General features: G+C 43.7%; 1 protein-coding gene across 10 annotated transcripts in view; it reads right to left on the minus strand.

Moving 5' to 3' along the window:
- ZNF236 (zinc finger protein 236) overlaps positions 1–25788 on the minus strand; it is a 200841-nt gene extending 175053 nt beyond the window's left edge. For 8 of the 10 annotated variants that reach the window (XM_075062893.1, XM_075062896.1, XM_075062892.1 and 5 more), the window contains exons 1-5: positions 20852–21141; positions 14761–14903; positions 11707–11871; positions 7185–7363; positions 355–479 (exon numbers count right to left, since the gene is read on the minus strand). In XM_075062893.1, the coding sequence (XP_074918994.1) occupies positions 355–479; positions 7185–7363; positions 11707–11871; positions 14761–14903; positions 20852–21008 (769 nt within the window). In that variant the 5' untranslated portion in view covers positions 21009–21141. Of the gene's footprint in view, positions 1–354; positions 480–7184; positions 7364–11706; positions 11872–14760; positions 14904–20851; positions 21142–22584; positions 22990–25635 lie in introns of those variants that run through there. The other 2 variants (XM_075062894.1, XM_075062898.1) reach the window with 2 other exon arrangements.
- Between the last annotated feature and the right edge of the window lie 1631 nt (positions 25789–27419).

Here is a 27419-nt window from a genome sequence, read left to right on the forward strand (position 1 = left end):
TGTGTTAAGTCTAAAACCTAAATATAAGAATGTAAACGTAAACATCTATTTATTTTAGTGTTGATAATTTTAGCAGAAACATCGAGCTAATGTACCTATCCTGCAATTCTAACGTGCCTCCCACTCATCCTCCCTCCACCAACACCTTCAGGTTCACCATTGACAATTTCAGCAATGCCGTTATACCTGAAGCAATCAACAGAAAAAACTTAAAATGTGGAAATGGCTTTAAATAAACAGACTTAACAAGAATAAAAATGAGACTCTATATTACTATTAATTTTTTATGTTCCATGCTTAAAAAAAAAAGTCTGTGCAGCTGTTGAAATATTTCCAGTCTGCCTCACCACTTACCTGTATGTATTCTAACATGTCGAGTTAACTGACTTGGTTTTTGGAATGTCTTTCCACAGTGCGGACATGAATATGTAAACCCACTTCTGTCAATATTTCGATTGTAAGATCTAGTATTGGATACCCTGGAAACACAGAGGAAGTAGTTACAAATAAAGACTTTTTATTCCCAGATTAAATATTTGAAAAAGATGACTTTTCATCACATCTACTTTTTCTGGATTTAAAGTAAATTTAGGTCAGAAATGCAGCTTCATTAACATTGTACAGCATGGGCTGTAGTTTTTTGCTAACATTATAGAACGAAGCAACAGCTGCAGCACCAGTACTTTTTATTTTTTAACTCTTCTGCCTCCAACAGTCACTGATAATTCTGAATTTCTCTCTCCAATGACAGTTCATGAAGTGTCCATCACTATCTTAATACCTTCTTAGTGTAACTGGGTAGGTGTGGTGGAGGACACTACCCACCAAACAACTTTGTAAAGTTGTGGTAATTTAGTAAGAAGAGAGAGAGCCTCTGTCACAGCATTAGGCTTTAAATACACCCTTAAATTAATCTAGTTTGGTGCCATCAGCTAGGTCCAAATCTAAACCTCACAAATTTGAATATCTGGTATTCTCTGATCAGGTGATAAATGAGACTAAGATGGTATGAAGCTGTTTCGCAAGCTGTTATTAATTCACAGAGAATAAAATGTCTAGGATTTTGAAAACAGCAGTCATAATAGCAAGTGGCAGATGAGCAAATTCCGTTCCTGACCTTGTAAATTTTGCAAGGTTGATATAGCAGCTGCAGGATCTCTTCCTATTCTAAAAGAAAGTAGGACCTTCTCACTCAAACGTGCTTACTTTAGTGACAAAACTAACTTTTACCGCTTTTTACTCACGTTAGCTGTTCTGGTTCTGCTAGGCTAAGAAAAAGCAAGCAATATGCTTTTCCATTTCATGCATCATTACTACATTCGTCAATATCCATTGATAATAATGAGGTAGTAGCTGAATTAACAATTTTAGAACACGGTTACACACTAAAGAAGGGTTTAGCATGGCCTTCAGACTAATGAAGAAAAACTGAAGAATTCAGGTAAAGAGGGCCTAGATACTCACAACAACAAAATCAATCATCTGCAGTTTTACTGGTACTGCTGTGTGTTCACTTAATCACAGTACAAACCTGAAAATCTGAAAAAAGACAGCCTTTCAAAGATTTCTTTTCAGAAAAGAAATAATCCTAATACATAGAAAGGAAATGCTGTCTTTCATTGCAGGAACCACATATTAGGTTCCTTATCCATCTGTAATAAATAACTGTCCTCAGTCTTTAAAAATTTGCAAACATTACAAAAAGGTGGGGTTATTTTCCCAGTACAGTAACTGGAGTTCTTCAAGATGGATGTCCTAGGGGTGCTCCACTTGGGGTGCACATGCACCTTTGACCAGAGGACATGGAGGTCTGAGGCAAACAATTACTACTCAGTTCCTTCTCGACTACAAAACCCACAAAGATCAGACTCCAGAGCAGAGGGAAAGGAGCATCCACAGGCATGGGTGTAGTTAGGGGGAGAGGCAATGCCTTGAGCAGGCACAGAATTTGCCTTCCCCTCCCCGCCCACGCAGGCCCCATTGGCCTGACTGGAGCTGCCATTACTAATATAGAAGTCAAACTACATCTGTGCCCATAAGTTCGCATATCTCAAAGAATACCAGTTACTTAATGCTAAGTAATCTTTCTACTTCAAGTAGCGTCCCTCTTGTTACTCCACTTGGTGACTTCTGAGCATTATCCTCTGAAAGAGGTGGGAACTTCGGAACCTAATCTAAAACTGTTTGAAGAATTACAGAACCAAAGGCAGCATCTGCTTGAGAAGCATTCACTAGGACATAGTGTCAGGAGAAGGCGTAGACGTAAACCCACATTAGCAGCTCATGATATTTCCTCTGTAGCAGGAGTTTTCAAACTGTGGGTCAGGACCCCAAAGTGGGTTGCGACCACATTTTAATGAGGTCACCAGGGCTGGTGTTAGACTTGCTGGGGCCTGGGGCCAAAGCCCGAGTCACACTGCCCAGGGCCAAAGCCTGAGGTCCAAAGCCCTGGACAGCAAGGCTCAGGCTTCAGCCCTTGGTGGTGGGACTCAGGTTACAAGACCCCTGCCTGGGGCTGAAGGCCTTGGGCCTTCCAGCTGGGGTGGCAGGGCTCAAGCTTCAGTCCCCTCCCTCCTGGGGCCATGTAGTAATTTTAATTGTCAGAAGGGTGTCGCGGTGCAATAAAGTTTGAGAATCGCTGCTCAATAGCAGTGGCTCTCAAACTTTTTTATTAGTGAGCTCTTTCACATAGCAAGTATGTGTGCGACCCCTCCCCCCTTATAAATATATAAAAAAGTGTTTTTAATTTAACACCATTATAAATGCTGGAGCCAAAGCAGGGCTTGGGGTGGACCCCCCATATAATAACCTCATGACCCCCTGGAGGGGTCCCAACCCCCAGTTTGAGAACCCCTGCTCTATAGGAATATCTTTTAGCAAGGCAACCGATGTGGAGTCATATCTGGTAGAATGGGTTATGTCTCTAGGTGGGCATGTACATTAGCAACTTCATAAAAGAGATACAGGCAGAAACTCATTTAGGAAGTCTCCAGGTAGACAATGGAGTTCTTTTTAGCTCGCTCCACAATACAAATAAACTTGGAGAGGCTCAGAAGGGTTTAATTCTGTCCAAATGTATGCCAGAGAGCCCTCTTAACATCCAGTTTATGGAGGGCAGCATTTTCCCTACTCTGATAAGGTTCCGAACAAAATATAGGGAGATGAATTGTCTGATTTATATGCAAGTCTGAAATGACTTAGGTAAGAACTGTGGACGTGGTCAGAAGAACACCTTATCTTTGAAGAAAACAGTGTAAGGAGGGTCAACCATCAAAGACCTTAGCACACCAATTCTTCAAGCAGAAGTAATGGCCACTAAAAAGGTGGTTTTCATGGAAAGGTGGCCATTGGTTCAAAAAGTAGTTTGTGGATGGCTGCCAGATGGATTTTAATGGAGTCCACTTCTTTTCTTCAGGATAAGAAGTTATTCTAAACCTTCCAAAATGGACAAATCAGCAGCAGACAGATGTCAGTGAGCACACCACTGGTAAAATCTTTTCCTGAACTTAGGTTTTCTGATCTCCTTTTCAACTGTTAAGCAGGACCTTTTGCATCTGCTTTGAACAGGAGAGCTCTATCTCTACATGCCTTCCAGATCCCAGGCAAGCTTATGCTGGGGTGAAGAATGCTACCTAAGTCCTGCAAGAGAAGTTTGGAGGGTCAGTGGTAAATTGATGGCCAGCGGAGAGAAGAAGAGGAGAAAGTGCCTTGGCCAGGCTGATGCAATCAATATGTGTGGGGTTATGTCTTGCCTGACTTTGTTCAGGACCATGAGGATTAATAACATTGCAGGAAAGGCACGTAGAAGGTTCTTGGACCATGAGAGAAGAAAGGCATCATTCAGGGAACAAGCATAAGTGTGCATCTCCACTTGATAGTGATGGCAAAGAGATCTATTGTCAGAAAATTCCAGGCGAGAAACAGCAGTCTCAGTACAGACTTGCTGAGTTCCCACTGATGAACTTGTGCGAATTATCTGCTGAGGTCATCGGCTATAGTGTTTTGAAGACCAGGCAGAAAGACTGTTGAAAGAAGGCTACACCGAGCTATGCACCAGTTCCATAATGTCATGTCCTCTGTACAGAGGGAAGGCGATCTTGCCCTTCCCCTCCCTCCAGTTTATGTAGTGCAACATGTCCTGTGGTCTGTTATTATGCAAATGAAAGGACGTAGTAACAGGCACACCTGTCAATCTGAAGGGTGGACTCTAGTGGTCCACCTGCCCTGTACACTATAATCCTTTAGGTGAGCTCCCATCCAAAGAGGGACGTGTCAGCAACTATTTTAATAGTAGGAAAGGGATAGTTGAAAGGAACCCCTAAATACACCTTGTTCAGATTCTTCCACCTGTCAAAGGAGACTAACACACAATGAGGGGAAGAGAGCAACTTGTTGAACCTGTCCCTGTTTGGGGGTGTAGGCTGACCAGAGCCAGGCTTGGAAGCAGTATGGGTGTAATTCGGCATATGATGAAGGTGCACATTGCCACGTGCGCAAGGACCTGCAGCCAGAATCTGGTCGAGACCTCAGGACTTAACTGAACTTGTGTCAGGGTGAAGAACCTGTCTCTTGGTAGACAGGCCCTGGATGTTAGAGTTTATAGGCATCGCTCTTGATACTGTATCTGTTGTACAAGTACGAGGGAGAACTTCACAATGTTGAAAACCGAGCCTTGTGAGTAGAGAGGTGGCTTTGTTTACTGCAGTTTGAACTTCTGTGCAATAAGGCCCCTTTTGGAGCCAATTGTAAAAATAGCGAAAAACGGTTTCTCCCCATTGAAAAAGCTATGCAGCAACTATGACCGTAACTTTCACGAACATACTCAGGGTGGCAGACAGACCTAAGGGAAGGCACCATATTCATAGTGGTCCTGGCCCACTATAAAGCATAGAAACGTCTTGTGAGAAAGGCATATCGCAACAGAAAAATACACGTACTGAAGCCTGAATGTCTCGAAATAGTCCTCGGGACCTAGTGATGGGATGACAGTCACAAGCATCTCAATCTTGAACTTCTGAATCTTGCGAAAAGTATTCAGCATCTGAGATCTAAAAATTGGTCTCCATCAGCCTTTCCTTCTGGGAACAAGGAAACAGTTGGAATAAAATTCTCTTTTCCTTTGTATCGAGTGGGAACTGGGTTCTATGGCTCCTAAGCAGAGAAGAAACAGAACCTCCTGTCTCAGGAGAGATTCATAAGATTTGTCCCTGAAAAGAGATGGAACAGCCTAATGTTATGACTTCCAATCTGTCAGAAGCAATTTGCTCCTACTAACTGCAGAAACGGGAGAAATGATCCCCAAGAGGTGGGAGGATAAACTCAACAGGATACCGCCATTTCAGATTCCCATAATGTTCGTGACCCTCAACTAAGGCATCAAAAGGGATGCTTTAAAGATGACATCTTTGGGTAGTCCGTTTCCTCTTAGGTGGCTCAAGTCCTCTGTGAGAAGTGGAAAACTAGGTTGTGCAGGACCTCTGAGCCACTAGAAATAGACCTACTGAACCTCTTTTTGTCTACAGACATATACATACCCTCAAGCAAAGGGTCACCCTACACGCCTTAAAGGAATGTAGGGATTCACACCACAGAAGAGGAGGTCCATTACTGTGTTTTGGACCTCATGAGGGCAGACTGAAGAATGCATCATGAATGACTGCCGTAGTGGACATGGATCAAGCTGCTGTGTCAGCAGTGTAGAGGTAAGCCCATAAAGTCCACCCCAACAGGAGCTGTCCCTCCACAATGGCGGCCTGAAATTGCTTCCTGTGTTCTTGTGGGAGTCGCTCAATAAAAATAAAATTTGGCTTAGTTGATATATTTCACGGATCTAAATTGTAGGATGCAGACAAGTACTTCTTGCTACCAAATAAAGCTAAATACTTTTGGTCCCTGGCAAGAGGGTTGCTTTTGAATGATGCTGCTCATTCCGCTTGTTGACTGTATCCATCACCAGGGAGTTGGGGGCAGGATGAGAAAATAAAAACTGAGCACCTGGCTGGGAAAAACTTAAAAAAAAAAATCTGACTTCTTAATTTTGGGGAAGAGGGGAGAGAGCAGAAGTGGCTTGCCAAGCCATTTTGATAAGCTCCAACAGCAGCTCATTCACAGAATATGGAGGGTGTGAAATTTCCAACAATTTATGCTGGATCGCTGGGACTTTTTCTAAGAGAACTTGGAGAGTCCACCACTGTCTTCACCAACTCCTAGAAGTCATCCCCAATAGATAGGTGAAACATAACCGCTTTAACCAGGGATGATAATGAAATAATTGTCTGAAGAGTAACCTCCTCCATCATCACCCCTTCTTTCCTGCTCCTCAAATGCTTCCTCCTGCAATGAAGATTACTGATGGGGAATGAATGGGAGCAGGGAATGCTGGCTCTGGTGTTCCACATGAGGACAGGTAGGATGTCTAAACAGACCGAACAGTCACTGCCGCCACAAATTTCAGATCAAAGGGGCACGTGCACACCTCAAATGGAGCACCCACAGGAACACTACTCAAAGATACAGCACTATATATCAAGATCTCTAAACACATACTTTACAGATACATATCTGGAACTATACTTTATATTAATAAGCCCATGAATATTAAAGAAAAAAATCAGCCTACTCCAGCAAGGAATTAAAAATAAAAAATACCATTTCAGTTCCTTTTACATTTCTAAACTTCTCAATAAATTATCTCATAGAACTTGAAGTTAATTATGTCATTTATTATAACGTTCTTCCTTTGGCTTTTAAAGTCAATATTTATGTAAGGCTAGTGAACTCTCTCTCAAACACAACAGAAGTTATCTGTATACGCTTAAAGAGCCAAACTACAGCCTCAGATAGTCAGCAATAACATGGAAAATATAATCCCAAATAAGGGACTGGTAAGTCCACATTGAAGCAAAATTTCAAGCTAAATCCACAGTAGTTTTGCCTGAGCACACTCAGCAACATGAAGTCCTACAGCACTGCCACCTTCTAGTGCTAGGTCTTGAAGGTGGATGGAGGACCTTCATAAGGGTGCCCCTGCTGGACAATTCCCACTGTCTGTACAGGACCAGACACTGGCAGTCAATGACTGGGACAGACAGAAGTAAATTCTTTTCAGGCTTCTCTATATTCTGCTGCTGCAAAGGAGCATCCCTTATTACATGAATACGCATAATTTATACAATGATTCACACCTTATTTTGTAGTGAGTTTTCATGTGATCCTTAAGCTGTGAGGAAGTCTCAAATTCCTTCTTACAGGACTTGCAGCTGTGGGTCCTGCTTCCAGCCAATTCCTGACGATGTTCTTCCATATGCATGGACAGTTGGGTCTGCAAAGTAAACTCATCTCCACACTCTGAACAAATAAGATTCTGAAAAAGATAACAGAACTTGATTCTCGAGATCATGAAATACTTAAAATATTACCATAAACATGGAGTGATTTTTAAAAAAAAAAAACCATTCAGAAGCTACACCAGATCTAACTTTTGCTTAGTTCTGAAAAAGTGAGCTTTCCTCCTTGGACCCTGAGGTATGGTGCACAGCAACTAAATACCAGCAGCTGGCTCAGGTCAGTTAATTTGGGCTCATGAGGCTTAGGCTTCAGGGCTATAAAACTGTGGTGCAGATGTCTGGGTTTGGGGTAGAACCCAAGCTCTGGCATCCTCCCATTTTGTGTGATATTCCAGAGATCAGGTTCTAGCCTGTGCCCAAATGTCTACATCACAATTTTTCAGCCTACAGCCCAAGTCAGCTGACCCAGGCCAGCCGCAGGTGTTTTTAATTGCTGTGTAGACATACACACAGAGAGACGATTTTCTCATGCCCTGAAATGTAAGGGTTTAAAAACCTTCCAAAACGTGTGGAATTTTTTGTAAAGCTTTAATAATTTAACTGTGGATATTCTCATTATCTACATAGGAGTCTAATCCTTTTGGATGCTCTTGACCTCCATCATGTCTTGTAGCAACGAGATCCACAGATTAATTGAGCATTCTGTAAAAAGAGTTGAAGTTGGTGCCTTTCAATTTCACTGGAAGTCTTCTTGTTCTTGAATTATGAGAAAGGGCAGATAGAAGTCCCTGCTCTATCTTTTCTATATCATTCACTATTCTGAACAACAACTATCACTGTATCTACTTATCTCCTCTAAACTAAAACAGTTTCAATCTCTTTAATCACTCTTTATGTGAAAGTTTTTCCAAACCTCTAATTAGTTTTGTCACTCATCTCTGAACAAAAGCTTATGCCACTGGAAAATGGAGAGGGACCATTAAAAAGTATGGGTAAAAGTACACAACATTTCTTAAACTGGGATTCCCAACACAAAAGGAGATCACACAAGGCTACTGTAGTTGGATTGCAGTATTGCCACCCTTTCTTCAGTGCTTCCTTCAGAGAGTGCCAACTCCTGGCCCAACATCCAGCTCTGAAGGCAGTGCTGCCACCAGCAGCAGTGCACAAGTAAGGGTGGCATGGTATGAATATATCCACAAAATTTGCTCTTCATGCCATGACAAACCCATGAAAAATGTGTGATTTCTCCACAATTTAAGTAGACCCCTAATCATAAGGTTAGCTTCAGGAGCATATGTGCAGGGAGCAAGAGTCTGCCATATATTCTAGGTTCAATATGCTACAATTTTCCTTATGGAACACTGTCATAAACAGATAGCTAAGGATTAATGTTTCTTTTACCTGTAAAGGGTTAACAAAGGGAACCAAACACCTGACCAGAGGACCAATCAGGAAACAAGATTTTTCAAATCTCAAGGGAGGGAAGTTTTTGGGTGTGAGTCCTTTTGTTCTGCGTCTGTTGCTCTCTAGTCTCTGAGGGGATCACTCTATCTCCAGGCTTTCTAATCTTCTGTTTCCAAGTTGTGAGTACAAAGGTAGAAAGACAATAGGCTTTATATTGGTTTTTTTTGTATTTACATGTGTGTAGTTTGCTGGAATGTTTTAAATTGTATTTTCTTTGGATAAGCTGTTTGTTCATTTTTTTTCTTTAAGCCAATAACCTGTATATGTCACCTTGATACAGAGACCATTTTATGTCTTTCTTTCTTTTATATTAAGCTTTCTTTTAAGACCTGTGATTTTTCCTAGTTGGGGCTCAAGGGGATTGAGTCTGCAGCTCACCAGGGAATTGGTGGGAGGAAGAAGACAGGGGGGAAGAGAAAATCTCTTTGTGTTAGAGTTACAAAGCTTGCATTTGCAGGGACTCTGAGTGAGGGTGAGAGAAACCTGATCTCTCTGGTTTGCGTTTCAAGGAATTGAAACAGGGTGATCTTCCAGGGTCATCCAGGGAGGGGAAGCCTGGAAGAAAGTAACGAGGAGACAAGGGGAAGGGGTTATTTCCCTTTGTGGTGAGACTCAGGGCATCTGAGTCTTGGGGTCCCCCAGGGAAGGTTTTGGGGAGACCAGAGTGAGCCAGGCACTGGAATTCCTGGCTGGTGGCAGCGTTATCAGATCTAAGCTGGTAATTAAGCTTGGAGATTTTATGCTAGCATCTCATTTTCTGAATTCTAAGGTTCAGATCTGAGTAGGAAGTTATGACAACACACTGAGCATCAGCCATCAAAATGTGATTGACACTAACTTTTTGGGCCAATACAGTATTCATTAAGGATGCAATCTTCAGAGACTACTATAGGTTTAACCAGTGATTCCATAAGCTTGGTAAGTACTGTACTAAATCCATGTCACGGGAAGGTGGTTGTACATGGGTGAGGGACTCATATACTACTGATGGAAAGAAATTTATAACAACTGATGGTGCAGAGAGATTCCAGGATGAGAGGAAGAATGGTGGTGTGATTAAATCACTGCACTGGTAGAAGCGTCGAGTTCAATTCTAGCTCTGCCAGACTTCCTGGGTAAACACTGGGCAAATCACTTGTTATTCCTCTGCATTAGTTCCCATTACATAAAAGACATCAAAATACACAGGGGTACTTGGAGGATAAATTCATTAGTGACTGGAGGCTCACAATACCCTTCTCTAACCCAGCTGATAGGCATCCAGTAAATGTTCAAAGCCCTACTTGCATGATGAGTTTTCATTGACTCTAGGGAAAATTCATGTCTAGTCTAGAAGAACCCAGAGGCATGAAAGATGATGGAGCTTTGCTCTACTGAAACATCAGAAGAGCCCTCATAGTTGAGGGACATGAATCAACACTACAGATTCCATACACAAAACCAGCATTGGAGCGGACTCTGCTGGAACTAACTCTGGAAGAACAGTTCATGATGTGAGGAACTACCTATATTATTTCCCTTGGCTTCAAAGCCTCATTGGGTCCGTAACATTTCTTTCTTTCTGGACCGAGCTTTCAATTTGAGGCAGTGAGTATGCTTTTGTGAGATGTGTCCCTCACCAAGACAGCGTATGCACCATTAGCCATCACTCATGGGAATGGCCTCACAAAAGGAAAAGCACCTACTGAACCCAGGGATGGGGGCATAACCCAGAGAAGGGAGAACTTCCCAATTGGGAAGGGCATAGAAAAGGAAACCTACACTAAGCTAAAGAATATCAGGTAGTGAAGAGCAACGGAATTTTTTTTCCCCCACCAGGAGGAAAAAAAATAAAGGAAATGGCTAACATCCACGAAATTATAATGGAAACACTACCATTACCAAGGGATAGGGATGTATGAAGAGGTCCGCTTGGGATTCCACCCCAGACCAAAAGCAGTTGAGAAGGAACTAAGGGAAGCTGGATGGCACAGCACTATACAGACGCCACTCACAGCGCGAGACAGGGAGGAGCGCATGTGAGGCCCAGTGGGCACTGATACTGAAGATATCTGATCTCAGGCACAAGGGCGCTATCGCACCTACAGCAGAGAACTCACAGAGACACTACTTGAAGAAGAACCTAACATTTCAGAAAGTCCACAACTGGTTAAATTGGTGCCAAAACTATAAATGAAGCATAGGACTAGGCTAGAACCAAGAAAACAAAAGCAAAATTAAACATAATTGTGCAGAGAAGATCTTACATTCTCTGTGGATAGCACATCTTTTTCTAGGTCCTAAATTTTAGTTCAAGTACATAAGTGATAGAATCCATCCTCCTCCGGCAGATCTTACAAAATAAGCCTCTAGATCGCTATGAAGCTATCTCTAGGGAAAAGGTATCCACTAGAGAAGATGCATGCAGACCCAGTGGGCACTGCTATTCTAGAAGGTTCCAAACCTGCACTGCTAAGGGACTGAGTTCCACAGATGAAATGAGGTATTTCTGAAAACTGAAACAAAGAAAATTTAGGTTTTTTCAATATCAAATTTTTGAAACTAAATGGATATAAATAGCATAGAAGATTAAATAGATACAAGTTTTGAAATGTTATTTCATTCTCATCAAAAACACTTTCAAGTAAATATGATTGAAAAGCATCAAACAAGGATTATGAGTTTGATCCTGCTTTCAGATAACATGAATTTACAAAAGATACATATTTTCTTGTTACTGTCCTTGACTCTCAGTAACCTATTTGTCAAATATGCAGGGATTCACTTGCGACAGTTAGTATATATCAGGTACGTCCATTTTTAGCTAATATTATTAAATTGGCTATGTTCTCCATTAAGAACTTTATAGCTCTGCCTCATTTACTCACCCTTCTGTGCAAAAGCATAAGCTTAATTTCTTGAACAACATTCATGTCACATTCTTTCAAAAATTAAAAATGAGCTTAAGTATTACCTCTTCTTTCTCATGTAGCATAATATGAGCTTTGAGACTAGCCACTCTGGAGAATTTCTTGTTACACACAGGACATGTCGGATCTTCCCCATTGTGAGTACATTTATGAAGTGTCAAGTTGAACTCAACATTAAATGACATTGGACACTGGTCGCACCGATGAGGCTATTTGGGGAAACAAGATAAAGATAAATATATTAGGTCTAATTTTCTCACAGATATAGACTACAATATTGTCATAAATAGGTAGGTGTCATAAGTAGGTAGGTAAGGGTTAAGTTTCTTTTACCTGGAAAGGGTAACCAAACACCTGACCAGAGGACCAATCAGAGAACTGGATTGTTTAAAGTCAGGAGCGGGAATTTGTATACTCGGGGTCTTTGTTGTTTCCTCGGCTATGAGTAAACAAGTTTTCTTCTAACTCCATCTTATCTCAAATATTCTACCAAAAGTCTGTGAGTACAAAGGGAAACAAAGTAATTCGGCTATGAGGAGCTTTGTGTTGTATTTACAGATGTGGATTGCTGGGTCTTTGTTGCTTCCTCGGCTGTGAGGGACAAGCTATCTTGCTAATTCCAATCTTCTTCTCATTCTACTAAAGGCAGTGAGTACAAAACGGAAACAAAGTAAAATCGGCTATGATATGCTTTGCTTTGTACTTACTGTGTGTGATTGCTGGTCTATTTAAATTGGCTATTTTTTAAATCAGACTGGGTTATTCAGATTTTTTTAAGTAGGAGCCTGTATAAATGTTTATGCAAGTCATAAGTCTGTATTGTCTCTTTTTCTATATAAAGCTTTCTTTTTCAAAACTTGTGGAAGTTTCTTTTTCTAGTAAGGCAGAGAAATTGAAACCTCTGTATCAGGTATCTGTCTCCCTCACGGGAAGGCAGGAACGGGGAAAGGCAAAGCCAAGCTGTTGGTATTTTGCATCTCAATTGTCCTGAGGGAAAAGAACGCTTAGAGCTTGGGAAGCAGAGAAACAGGTTATCTGGAGGTCCCCCCAGGGGAGGGTTGGGGACACCAGAGAGAGGAAAGAGGGGTCAGGCCCTATCAATTCCTGACCTGGTGGCAGCCAATCAGATCTAAGCTGGAGATTAAGCTTAGAGGACTTCAAGCTAGTACCTTATATTTGAACTCTAATGTTCAAATCGAGGAATAATACTATGACAAATATACACAATAATTAAAATAAAAACAGGCAATTCAAGAACTTATCTACAAAAATGACACAAATATCCTCCTGATTATTTTCTCTCATGGTCCCATGACCTAAAATACTCAACAGAAATTCTGACTCCCCAATTTTTCATAATTCCATTTGATTTAGGGGTGAGGAGGGACTGGCAAGAGAAAAGAGTGTAGACAAAAACTAAATCTCTTTCTAAAATATACATAATCCTGAACTCCTCCTCTGGGCTCAACCAACCATCTGACCAGAAAAGCAGAGAGCATTTAAGAGAACTACTATCTTGCTTATTCCAAGGTTAACCGTGTTACTCTACAATTTTGTACGCTAAGGGTGGCCAATCTGAGCCTAAGAAGGAACCAGAATTTACCAACATACGTTGCCACAGTCAGCAGCCCCCACATCAACTTCCCCTCCTCGCTCCTTCCACCCACCGGCAGACCCGCCAATCAGCATTTCCCCCTCCCTCCCCACACCTCCTGATCAGCTGTTTTGTATTGTGCAGGAGGCTGGGGGTGGGGGGGAAGAAGAGTGGAGGAGCGAGGGCATGGCAGGCTCAGGGGAGGGAGCAGGAAGGGAGGAATGAGGGCAGGGCCTGTGCAGAGCCAAGGGCTGAACAACGAGCACCCCCGGCACACTGGAAAGTTGGCACCGGTAGCTCCAGCCCCGGAGTTGATGCCTATACAAGGAGCTGCATATTATCCTCTGAAGAGCCGCATGTAGCTCTGGAGCCACAAGTTGGCCACGCCTGTTGTACATAACATTTTTCATTCTTAAAACTGATCTTTCCTTGCATTTTGTTCAAAAACATTGCTCCTGTTTTTCATTTGAGTGAACAGATAATTTCCAAATTAACCACAGATTATTTTTAAATGTAGAATTTGAAGTTAAGACACTATCAATTTTTTTATGATACAAATGCTCTCTCAGCACAAATGGGTTGATTTCCTGAGATTTAAAAATTGGGTAATAATTTATCTCAAAAAAGATAGTTAATCTATATCTTCCTCACCACAAGACAAATATGAATGAATCGATCCTCCCAACATGAAGTAGGAAAGGATTAGTCCCATTTTACAAATTGAAAACCAAGGCACCGCAATTAAATAAAACTACCTAAACTTACACAAGAAATCTGTCAGGGCGTAGAATTAACCCAGACTTCCTAAATCTTAATACAGTGCCTTAACCCACAAGAAAAATGAGGAATACTTGTGGCACCTTGAAGACTAACAAATTTATTTGAGCATAAGCTTTCATGGGCTAAAATCCACTTCAGTCATCCTCCATCTAGTTTAGAAGCAGCTGAAGTGATAACCACATTGGCTACCGTTTCATGCAGGATTTTGCTGTTTTCTTTAATAAAATTATTTCTTTAAGGGGAAAAAAGAAAAAAGAGAAGAAGATAGTTTACATAAAGGAAAGTTGATTCTAATCAATCAGTTGGGTACAAATTTTGCTAGTTAAATAAGAAACAAATTTCCCTATTGCTGATAAAACGTAGTCAGTTTACTATCAAAAATCTTGAAAAAAAAAATTGTTTTACCAGTTTCTTTAGCCCACATATATACTTTGCAGAGACAATGGACTATCTGTGGATACCTTAGCAAAAACTGCTTCAACTGGGGATAGCATATCTGAAATGCTAGCCAATGCAACGTTTCTTTCATTACTTACAGAATGCACATGTGATGAGGTAGAAGTGAAAAAGAAGTGTTGTCCAACTAAACTGCAAAGTTTGGCTGTAAGCACCATTACTGAACAGAGTTAAATGTGTCTTCAACCTCACCTATTAAAATGCTGGATTTAACTTTTGATGTATTCATATTTTTTAGATTTTTATCTAGATTTAATGAAATACATACCTTGTCATTTCTCTCATGATCCCTCATGTGGCGCTGGAACTGTGTCACTTTTGAAAAAGATAGCAAACAGATTTCACACTTACGGATGCTTGGTACTTGGTAGGAACAATTACTGTTCTCTGTATTCAGTGTCAGAACACCATCTGCAAAATAAGCATTAAATACTTTGTACAAAGTTATATTTTCAATTTTTAAATTAGATTTGTTTAAAAACAAAAAACAACAAAAAACAAGTGTACACTGAAGTGGCGAAGACCCGTGGAAACTTTCACAAGATTCTGTCTTAACTGGATTTGCAAGATCTCAGGAAGAGGAAGGAGTATGTTCCTGCTTCAGACAACCCAGATATTAATCACCATTCCAAACGTTGTATCTGCCTATCAATTTGTAGCTTTATGGCTATACTTTTCCCTTTATTTTTAAAATTGATTCTCTCCCCTTTCTTGCTTCTGTACAGAAGGCCCACAGAAACAGGGGACAGACCAAAAGACTTGCAAAAAAGCTGTCAAACGAAAAAAATTCTCCTCCAATCTCTGTTATAGTGAACATATTTACTTTTTAAAAAATGGTTTTGGTTGACCATTTAAGACTGTATAGTTAGTAGTCCTGAATGTACAATACCCTTTGTAAATGTGCAGGTAGGTGGCTGTACAACGAACCTTCACTCTCCCTAAACAAGCATCAATAAAAATAAAACAAAAACAAAAACCACAAATGTAAAATTCTCAGACATGATTACAACACTACTGAATTTTATATATATGCAGGCATCTCTTCTCTCCCCCACATATGGTCACTGCAATTTCTCCATTTCACCAGTCACACCTTGAGAGTTGTGTAGCCAATACCGATTGTTCAAGATGATTGAGAGACATGCAATCCATCAGAGTGTTCCTGCACTTACAGTCAAAAGAGAAGTAACACTTTCTATAGGCCAATCCAATTAAGACTCCATTCACCTTTCTTGCTGTGAAAACTCATAAGGTGATAGAAAAACCCTGAAATACAGTTTGAGGTTTGTATATCCTGTTGCAGAAAATGGTTGAATCTTGCTTTGTGGGTAAGCTGTTCTTCAAAATCATTTTACCAAATTATCCAGAAAATGGAAATCTCAGCTCTAAGGAAATTTAAATATTTACATTTTGGGAGACATTACATGACTATAAATATTATCTTGTTTGTTTTTGAAAAATTCAATGGAAAAAACTTAGTAGCAAGTTTTTAAAAAGCATCTGGTTTAAGATCCTTCAAAGCTTTATTTACAAACAACATACTGAACCCTAAATTGATTCATGATGTACTACTAGAGCACACCTTCAGGACCAGATTTTTGTAAATATACCATTTCTCTTCCTATTCAAACAGAACAAAGTGTGTCAATGACGGCAAAGAAAAGAAGAGGAAAAACTGCTATTACTAGTTACAAAAGCATGGGATGAAATGGTAGCTCCCCTTCTCCAATGAAATGAAGCTACTGCTTCTGATCCTCTCCTGTTCCTAGCAGCTGACAACACATGAGAAGCGATCACTAAACTAAGGGCTGGTCTACACTAGGGGAGGGGATCGATCTAAGATACACAACTTCAGCTACGAAGTATCTTAGATCGAGTTACCTACCGTCCTCATGGCACGGGATTGACGTCCGCGGCTCCCCTTGGTATGGGGAACGGAGTAGGCCAGTTTTCATCAGAGAAACAAAAAAATGTTGACTGACTTTCCTATAGCCCTGTTACTGCTAAATAGCACCCTCCAACAACTGTAATATGCTCATCTCCTTACTAGTGTATAGAGCAGGGGTCGGCAACCTATGGCACATGTGCCAAAGGTGGCACGCGAGCTGATTTTTGATGACACGCAGCGGCGAGCTGATTTTTGATGACACGCAGCTCAGCCCACCGCTGCCCTGGAATTCTGGCTGCTGCCCCATTGCCACTCGGGGTCCCGGCTGCCAGCCCCACTCAGCATCCACTGCTGGCCTGGAGACTCCCAAGGAACCCCAGGCTGGCAGCAGGCTGAGCAGGCCGGCGGCTGAGACCCTGTCTGAGCCACTCAACCCGCTGTTGGCCTGGGGTTCCATTCACTCAGCTGGCAACAGGCTGAGAGGAATTAAATTCAACGAAATAGGAAAACAAGAGCAACTAATGACAAAGTGCAAGAACCTAGAGTAGTGGCCCCAACCTTTTTTGTCTGGCGGACCATGGTGGCGGATGAGCATCCGCCGAAATGCTGCCAAAATTCGGCAGCAAGCAGTGTCATCCAGAGGCGATAGCGCTGAAATGCTGCCGAATTTCGGCGACCATTTCGGCAGATGCTCATCTTCCGACCAGTACGCAGGTGCACTGAGAGGCACCTGTGGGCTCCATGGTGCCCGCGGGCACCATGTTGGGGACCCCTGACCTACAGAGCCTCCTGAAGCATGGAGATCATTTTGATTTAAATGGACTTGAACTGTACGAAGAATAGAGTTGTTCCCACATGCAAAATCGATGATGGACATGTACAGTTTATTCATACCAGCAAACTTGCCACTCATATTCTGCTGACAATTCCTGTAACAGTAGCATCAGGAGAACGGAGTTTCTCAAAACTAAAGCTCATTAAAAACTATCTCCGCTCTACAATGAGTCAGGAACAATTGACTGGTCTTGCTATTCTTGCAATCGAACAAGACATCACTTTGTCTTTGTCATACAATGACATTATTACTGATTTTGCAGCCAAAAAAGCCAGAAAGATTGCTTTTAATTAAAAACTAATCCTTGTTTCAATACCTCTTCATATAAATTTCCAATAAAATGTTGACAAATTTTAAAAATTATATTATTTGCATCATTTTGTCAAATCAGAATTTTTTCTTTTAGTGCTAGTTCATCAGCATTACAGTGTGCTTAATTAAGTTAAACTAGTTTTAGTAATATGCATGTGGCAAGTTTTCCAATACTGTAAGCTTATGTTCGTGTTGCTAAGAGCAAGACAGGCACAGGGGCACCAGTTTAATAATCCCGCCTAGGGCACCATAAATCCTAAGGACGGCCCTGGCTATAGCTCCTGTGTGTGCTTGTTCCCAGCCTTGCCCGTCTTGCACCCAGCCTTGACTCACTCCAGGTAACCCATTTCTGACCCTCAGCACCAGTATCTTGCTGACAGAGATAGCAGACACCTATAGACCTTGTAGGCCCAGGTAACTGCCCCATAGGCATACAATGCAGTCCTGCAAGCTCAAGTCATGCCACCTTTGGTGCCAACTCCCGTGCCTCCATGAGCCCAAGTTTCTCCTACCTGACAAGTTCAATGGCAAGCATGACAAAATCTGTGTGTTCCTAAGTCAGTATCAGCATCAGCTTCTATTTCTGCTATGTCCAGTTGTACTCCACTAACCAAGCCCAAGTGGGACCATCAGCCTGCTTAATGGGGAGGCCCTGGTCTGGGAGTCTCCACTCCTGGAAAAAATCAGGCCTGCTTTTGGGACAATTTGAGGTCTTCATTCAAGTTATGGTGGTGATCTTTTATGCTGCGAGAGCACAGCCAAAACCACACTTTGGGTGTTGCCACAAGGACAGCAGCCAGTTACTAAATATGCAGTGGAGTTCTGACACTTGGAAGTAGACACTCAGCACTATCATTTCCTCCTCAGCTTAAATGGTGAAATTAAAGTTGAACTGGCACAGGTCGAATCCTTCTCTGGCCTCAATGCCTGACTCAATTTATGCATCAAGACTGACGACTGCCTGACCAAACATCAACTGGAAAAAAGCTGATCCTCTCAGCTGCAGTGACCCCATCATCCATTACCCAAGCCCATGCAACTCGATATGCTCTGGCCCCATCTCTCTGATGTGGAAAAGAACGGATGCCAGGCATCGTGGCTATCCCTACACTGTAGGGAACCAGGACTCTGCATCAGACTGCCCTGCCAATGCCCAGATCAGGAAATGCCAAGCTCTAGTTCTGAAGGTGTCTGGGCTGGGCTGGCACACTTCCCCTCTCCCACTGACCCACACCAACACTTGTCCATCAGTACCCTGGTGATGCCCAATCAGCACTCAACATATCTCCCTCTCTGGCTCCAGCACACAGTGATATCCAATACCAACCTAGAGGCCCTAGTGGACGTGGATGTCTCAACCAATTTCATGGATCCGGAATTCGCCCAAACACACAATATCCCAACCCAGCGCAATAATTCCCCCAGGTTAGTAGACTCCATGGACAGGTCACTCCTGTCATTGGAACTGGTCACCCAACACATGGCATCCTTAGAGGTCACATTGAAGTCCTCCAATTTGGATTAATTAGTGGACTGCATTCATCGGTTGTCCTTGGCATCCCCTGGTTTGTTGCCCATCATCTGGGCAACTGCTGGCAGTCAGACACAGTACAGTTTGACTCCCTATCTTGCCAACAACCCTGTTGCCACCCTAGGAGCAGCAACCTTTTTCAGTCTACTCGCTCCCCAAAAGAATTCAGAGGTGTGGACAGTATCCAAAGGTGATCCTAGAAACACCCACAACCTCCCCAATGGCTCTGGGATTCCTGTTAAATGTTAACACAATGCTGACATGTTCAACGAAACAAAAGGGAACCTTCTACCACCTTATTGCAGCTCTGACTGCCTTATTGACCTCCAGCCAGGAGCAGAGGTTCCCTTCAGGTGCATTTACAATAGAACCTCAGAGTTACAAACACCTCGGGAATGGAGGTTGTTCAGAATTCTGAAGTGTTCATAACTCTGAACAAAATCTGGCTGTTCTTTCAAAAGTTTACAACTGAACATTCAAAGCTGTATTAAGTCATACATTACTATGCAGAAGAAAAATGCTGCTTTTAATTATTTTAATTTAAATGAAACAAGCACAGAACCAGTGTCCCTACCCTTGTCAAAAAATTTTAAACTTTCCCTCTTTTTTTGTAGTTTATGTTTAATACAGTACTATATTTGCTTATTTTATTTTATTTGTTTGGTCTCCGCCGCTACCTGATTGCATGGTTCCAAATGAAGTGTGTGGTTGACTGGTCAGTTCATAACTCTGGGATTCTACTGTACTCTTTCTCCGAACCTAAACTAGATGCACTCTGGAAATATCTTGAGGAAAACCTAAAGAGTTCATTTGCCCCTCCATGTCCCCAGCAGAGGTCCCACTGATATTTGTAGCGAATACATGTGGCTCCCTCTGACCTGATGTGGACTATCAAGCTACAATCCAAACCCATTACCACTGTGATGCTATATGACTGAAGATGGCCGTTTACACCAGTGTTTCTCAAACTTTTGGTGACACTTTTCACACAGCAAACCTAAGAGTATGACTCCCCTTATAAATTTAACATACCTTTTTTGTATTTAATACTATTATAAATGCTGGAAGCAAAGCAGGGTTTGGGGGTGTTTATATCCAGTCTTGCCAGCCCATTGTGAATGGACTATCCATGCCAAAAAATTAAAAATTCTGCACACTATATTTTAAAATTCTGCATATTTGATTTGTCATACACCACAATATAATCATGCCAGTTTAAATTATTTGGTAATGTATTTCAAAATACCGGTCAGCAAGTATGTCTAACAATACAGACCAAAAAAAAAAAAAATTCAGGAACTGTTTTTTTGACAAATAGATTCCTTACTAGGCAAATGAACATAGAACTTTGAGTAATTAACAAACTACAATACAGAAACATATTTCCCACACCCCTCAGAAGCAGTGCAAAGGCTTGTGGGAGTCAGGGGTAATGGAGGAGCGATGGGAGAGGGAAGGAGCCTGAGAGCAAACCTGGAGGGTTGCTGGGTATGAGTGGGAGAATTATGGAATGGAGGGGAAGGGTTGGGGGGCCTCCACCATGCAGACCTTGACTAACTCCCAGCCTTTCACTTTTAGTCAGGTTCGTCCCTGCACAACCACTCCCCATGTGGCCCCGCAATGCCCCCACCCCTCCATTCAGCCCCTAGCTCAATGCTGCCACCCCACTAGCTCCTGAGCCGCCATCTCAGTCTGTCCTCTCCACTAGCCCTTCTGAACCCATCTGTGATCCCCCAGCAGCTCTATGTGACCCACTCTATCTGCCCCCCCTACAGTCCCCTGCATATCCGTACCTCCTAACCTGGCTCTGCTGGCAGGATGTTGTGAGGAACGCAGCCGGCTGCGGGCTGTTCTGGTGCTACAGTGGCCTATGGTGGGCAAAAGGCAGAACTGTAGCACTTCTTGGGCAAAATGTATTTTCTGTGCAGAAAAAAATTCTGCGCTGGACATGAATTCTGCGCATACATAGTGGCACAGAATTCCCCCAGGAGCAAATCAAGCTTGATGGGCTACTAAGGAGAATCAGCTTTCCAGACAGCTCTTCCTAAGTACGCCTAAGGTTATGGCTACCCTTGCAGCTGTACAGCGCTGGGAGTTAAAAGCTCTCTTCGTACAGCTATGTAGGGAAAGCACTGCAGTGTGGCCACACTGACAGCTACTAGCGTACTGTCGTGGCCACATATGCAGCAGTGTTGGGAGTGGTGCACTATGGGCAGCTATCCCAGCATTCAAGTGTCTGCAATGTGCTTTTCAAAAGAGCGGTGTGGGGTGGAGTGTGACAGGGAACGTGGGGGAGACAGACAGTGGATTTTTGGAGCTGACACTGTGTCAGCTCCCTGCCTTGCAAGTTCCGACCCCTTCCCCCACCCCTCTCTCATTCACTAAATGCAAATAGCCTTCTTTGTTTTTTTCCCCTCACAGACTAGATAAGCAACTGCTCAGAAACGGATTCTGCCCCCCTCCCCCCGCTGCTTCTCTCCTCAAACAAACACTAGCTGTGGACATTCCAAATGGATCCCACTGCCTGCCTCATTCACAGCAAATAGGAGCTGTGTTTGTTTTTTAGATAAGCAGCTCCGGGAGCCCTGAGTTCACAACAAACCAAACAGAGGCATCACAACAATACAAAGAGTGTTAGCTTTACTTAAAAGCATTATGGGAAGGTTCTGGAGGTCAGTTAGAGCGTAGTAAGATTAATCATTGTTTACAGCACTGTTCTCTATATTCCTCTCGTCGAGGTGGAGTACAACCAGCATACGTAGCTGTACGTGCCTTGCCAGTGTGGACGGGGAGTAAGTTACAGCACTGTAAAGCCACCACCAGCACTGTAACTCTGAAGTGTAGCTAAGGCCTAACACCGCAAGCAAAACATGTAAGGGCATGCAATATGGACACGTAATCTTGGAGTTCATCAGTAACTTTCCATCCATGGGGCTCTGGGTTTTGTTTGGGACAGTAAATTTCCACACATATGGTAGAGGATATAAAAGACACCTGAGATCTCCATTTTGCCTCATTCCTGCTCCAATTCTCTGGACTGTTGATTTACAACTAAAAGGAGCATTTTCCTGCTTGCAGGTTGCCCCAGAGCTGCAGACTCTGAAAGCTCAGGCTTCTTAGGAGCCATGCAGGCGAGTTGGTTGCAAATCTCCTTAGATTCTTTCAGAGCTTCACTGAAATCAAACCTGGTTTCTGTCGAAGTCCCATCAAAATCAAACCAATTTCAACTACAGACCTCTCTCCCCTCCGGGGTTGCACAAACCTGACTTACGCAAATCTGCACTTATGGAAAAAGTTCCGTAAGCTAGAAATAGTTTTTTGTTTTTGTTTTTTTTGCATAATGGTTGGGTATACGTTTCCAACTTACGCAAAATTCGGTTACGCAAGGCATTCCAGTAATCAAATTCCATTGAAAAAATATTTTGTCACAATTTTTCTAACAAGTTCTAGTTAATTTCCTTTTCTCTGCATAAATCTGCCAGTTATTCTATAGTTCATTCACAGTTATACAGTAGATGCCACTTACTAGCAACTTCTTGGTTCCAAGCAAAAATGTGCTATTATCTGAAAGCCGTCAACAAACAAAAGGTCCATGCCTGAAACAGCCAAGGGGGAAAGCCCCTCAATCAGGGACCCACGACCCACACAGGAGGTAACTGGGAACTCCTGCTGAAGTCTTGGTGCTGAAGGCTGGTAAGGGAGACTGTGGGAAGGACAAAAGCAGAAAAGGTAGTACTGAGTGCTTTCGGAGTTGCACAGTTCCTCCCCCTACATTCTCCGAGCTGCAGCCTACCCTGGCACCAGGGACTTGGGCTTGGCACAGCCCAGTGCTTCCTTCCCTGCCTGCAGCCCCACAAACCGGTAGCCATGGTTTTCCACAGGGAGCAGGGACGCTAGGTTATCAAAAAGTTATCAATAAGCAACATGATAGTTGCTAATATACGAATCCAATGAACATTAAAGTCTATGGGATGGGTTCTTGACAAAAAAAATTGCTAATAACCAACAGTTATCAGATCGGCATCTGTTGTATTACATGGTTTAATTTACACTTTAAAAATGCTAAGTTTCAGTTACAACTTTTTCTTGAGAAATATTGGTATATAGATTTTTTAATATTTTTAAACTAAATACAACAACCTGTAGTTAACTGTCCTCAGCACATCACGTTATACCTAAGTAATGTATGGGTCTGAGATCAAAGCATGATTTAAATGTTATTGGATATACTTTTATCATATCAAGGCTGAAGGTCAGAATTTTCATACAGTTTGAATGTCTTTGTTTTGATCAGCTTGCATCATAAACTTGATATTATAACATTTATACCCATTTAGGTTACCATTATTCAAAAACTTTGTGCATACATTTTAAGCATATAAAGTACATGCGCTGAAACTCATACAAATCCATACAAAAGCTATTTACTGAACATGCACAGAAAACACACAGAGATAAATGCTCTGTTTTCAAAACACCAAAAGCAATTGTTACAAAACTGACTGCTGATCTGTATTAAAAACAAAACTGTTTGGGTGTAATTTTTTATTCTTGCATAACTTAATTTAAAAGTTGTATAAATCATCTCTTTAGAAAAAAAAGGTCTGAGCATAACATTCTTTCGTACATATCTCCTGTTTCACAGCACATCATCACTGTAATTCCCTGCAAGCCTAAATCCTAATCCTGCAAGAAGCATCACATAGATTCTGCCTTGCAGAAATGGAATTTGGGACCCAAATCTGCAAAAGTGCATTTAATTTTTCCATATAAGTAGCTCCATTTAGCTTAATGTGACTATTCATGCAAAGTTACATGTGTAAGCATTTGCAGGACCAGACCCATAGTTCTGATAAATTATTCCAATTAACTAACTCCAGTACAAACATAAAGGGTATGCTATATGAATGATAGTTCTTATAGCATCTCCTTGCCCAAAAAACCTAAACCACCACCAATTCTCATATTAGTTAAGTGATTATTCAACTGCTACAGAAATTTTTTATACTCAACTTTCAACATCATAATATGCATCTGAATTCTGGGTAGAAAGAACACATGATACATGCTCACCCTCTATTACCAAATATTGCACTTTATTTTATTTTTAAGCCTGCATAATGAATACAAAAATATAATATTTCAATTAAGGTAACAGTTAAATTTAGAAACTGGGGAGAGGGAAAGATTCAAGTATTGTGGAAGGCCCTGGTGTAGGAGAGTCCTTATACATGCAGTTTAAGTCTTTGCAGGATCAGGACCTAAGACACTACTGCAAAATTTTCTCAGTTCCCCTTTTTTTAAAAAAAGTTATTAAATAATATTTTCAAAAACATTTTTTTTAAAATATCTAACAAAAATATAATAAAATATTTAATTATAGGCTTAAAAACTTAAGGGAGTTTACAAAATTAATTCAAGGTTATCCTGCAAAATAATAAACATTTAGCCCACCTCCTGAGAGAAAGAAACAAAAAAATTCAGTTGCTGGATAAGAGAAAGAGAGCTGTTGAATGTCTGTACATCAAAGGATGAACTCCCTATGAACTATTCTATGGAAGGGACTCTTTTATGCCGTTACTCACAGGTGCCTGAAATCTAATCCAACACTTTGAAAGTGAGTTGAGGCACAGACCTACCTGAGCATCTGTGCTAGTTTTTTGGGTGTTATGATCATGCTTTCCCTCTGGTTTCTGTGAGAAATACCGAGTAAAAGGAAAATTGACCACACAAGACAACAGGGACATTGACTATAAAAAGTGCTATCAAATGCACAAAGCCAACTACCTGGAAAAAAACAATCTGGTGTGGTGTTGTTCCACAATAAATAATCATAAAGGGCTAGAAGTAACAAGAGCAGGTAAAATGCTTTTAGGCAGAACCATGTGGCTCTTATATTGTTTGTTTCGTTACGTACAACAGACATGGAATGACTGAAAACTTTCTTTAAAGTTATTCCTTGCAAGGAGAGCCCGAGGTCTAAGCCCGCATTGTACGGCTGCCTCTGTCGTGTATTTCAAGCCTGTATTTGTTCAGTTTGCGGGGGTGGGGAAAAAGCCTCATCTCCAAACTATCCCCGATCAGGCTCCTGCTCCGCTCGCCGCCCAGCCGGGCGCTGCAAGGCCCGGGCACCATCGAATCACGCACCCGCCGGTGAGGCTACGCGCCTCGTCTCGCTCGCCTATTCGGGCATGGGGACACCAACCCCCGAACCCCCTTTAAAAGCCGCCCAGAAGCTACCTCTCCCCCCCCCGCGACTGAACAGACACGGGCCCCGGGAAGGGAACAAACGCCGTCCCCGGTCCCGGGCGCGCTGGCTCCCCCCCCGAATGCGGCAGCCGCGCTGCTGCTACTGAACGAGGCAGGAACAGTGCAGGGCCGCCGGGCCGGGATCTGCCCGCTCAGTATCATTCCGCAGGGCCTAGCTCCCCCTCCCCCCACACACAATAGACCCGGCCTCCCTCCCCCCCATATCCGGGGACTATATGCGGGAGCCGGCGGAGGCTTTTCGTCACCCCTAGGGGCCCAGTGTTGAACCCCAGGGCGCGTATCGAGCCTGTCCGGCCGCGCTAGTTACCTGACTCGGCACCGGCCTTGCTGTCCTCCCTGCTGGGTTTGGAAGGCCGCCCCCTCGGCATGGCTGCCCCCTCCCCCCGCACGCGCGTGCGCGCGCACTCGCTCCCCACCACACTGCAACGGCGGCGGCGGAGGAAGAAGCAGTTGAAAGGGTGGGGCAGGAGACGAAAGAATGTACCGGCCCTATACACAGAGATTGAGGAACTGTATGGAGATGCGCGAGACAAGGGAAACGCGTACGCGCGTGAACGGCGAGCGTGGGGAGGGAGGGAAATGCTCACGGCGAAGGCGCTTGCGCTTTACCCGCGCGAACGCAAAAGGTCTGAGGTCGCGAGGGAAAGAAAAGTGATTTTGGTGAAGGGCGGCGGCGGCGCATGCGCCCTACCCATGGCAATGCGCGGGAGTTATGCGCGTGCACTCGCGAGCGGAGGGAGAGGCGAACGATGACGGATGGCTTTGCCTCTGTGACATCCGGGTACTGTGGAATTCTCAGAGCGGAGCGGAGTTCTAATCGCCAAGAGACAGCTGCTAGGCGGCGGGGTGGGGACGGAGAACCTGAGCCCCCGCGCCTGCAGAAGGGGAGTGGCAGCGCGCGCGCACACACGTAACCCTCCCTTTATTCCCCTTTGAGGCAGGCTCTGGAAGTCATGACACTAGGGCAGCCAGTTTGGGTTGGCCCTATTGCTGGAGTTTCCTCGTGGTGTATAGTCTTTAAAAAGAGTAATCTTTACTTCCTGGAGATTCCAGGGCAAAATCCTTGGGGGTTGGTCAGCAGAGCTGGCTTTAGGCCGCTTCGGCCGATTCCGGGGAATCGGGCCCCGCGCCTTAGGCACCTTTTTAATTTTTTTTTTTTTTAAACTTACCCCGGTCTCCGGCTGCGGTCTGCTCGGGGGTCTTCCATGGTCCTGCTCCTTTGAGCGAAGTGCCGGCGGGAGCGTGGCGCGGCCCCGTTCTCCCAGCTACAGCCGGGGTGGCGGGGCTTGCTGTGCTCCGGCCGGGGCTCCAGCTGGGAGAGCGGGGTGGCGGGGCTTTGCCGCTCTCCGACCGGGAGAGTGAGGCCGCGGGGCTTGCCGCGCTCCAGCCAGAGCGTGGCAAGCCCCGCTCTCCCGTCTGGACTCTGCCAGAGTGTGGCAACCCACGACCCAGCTGGAGCTCCTGGGCCTTTAAATAGCCCCAGAGCCTTGGCAGTGATGGGCTTTGGGGGCTATTAAAGGCCCAGGGCTCAGCTGCCTCTGCCACCCCGGTCCTTTAAATAGCACCACCGAGCCCCGCCTCCCCATGCTTCCCAGTGCCCGGCCATTTAAAAGGTCCGGGGGGTAGAAGGGTGGGGCTACTTAAAGGGGCTGGTTCCAGCTGCTCTGCTGCACCCCTGACCTGCCCACAGCAGTTGGCCCCCCTGTCTGCAGCCAGCTCTGCACTCCATGCCCACAGCAGCCCTTCCAAACCCCAGTCCTGTCTCAAGCCAACACCTGCCACACACTACTGCAGCCCTGTCAAAGCAGCCAGCCCCCACACATCGCCGCCCGCACCAGCCTGCACACCTGCTCTCAGCCCACACCCCTGCCCTGCCCATCAACCCTGCCACCCACTGCCTGAAGCCAGCCAGTCCGCCTCCTCGTCTCCACCTGCAAACCCCTGCTGCACCCCCTGCGCCCTGCTGAAGCCAGCCCGCCCACACCCCCTGTCTCCAACAGCCCACCCCCTTGCGTACCTCAGCCAGACCCACCTCCAGTCAGCCCCTGCCCTCCTCCACCAGCCCCATCCACGCTGCCCTGCAGTCCAGGC

Source organism: Chelonoidis abingdonii, chromosome 2, assembly GCF_003597395.2.
Source record: "Chelonoidis abingdonii isolate Lonesome George chromosome 2, CheloAbing_2.0, whole genome shotgun sequence".
Classification (NCBI taxonomy): Eukaryota; Metazoa; Chordata; order Testudines; family Testudinidae; genus Chelonoidis; species Chelonoidis abingdonii.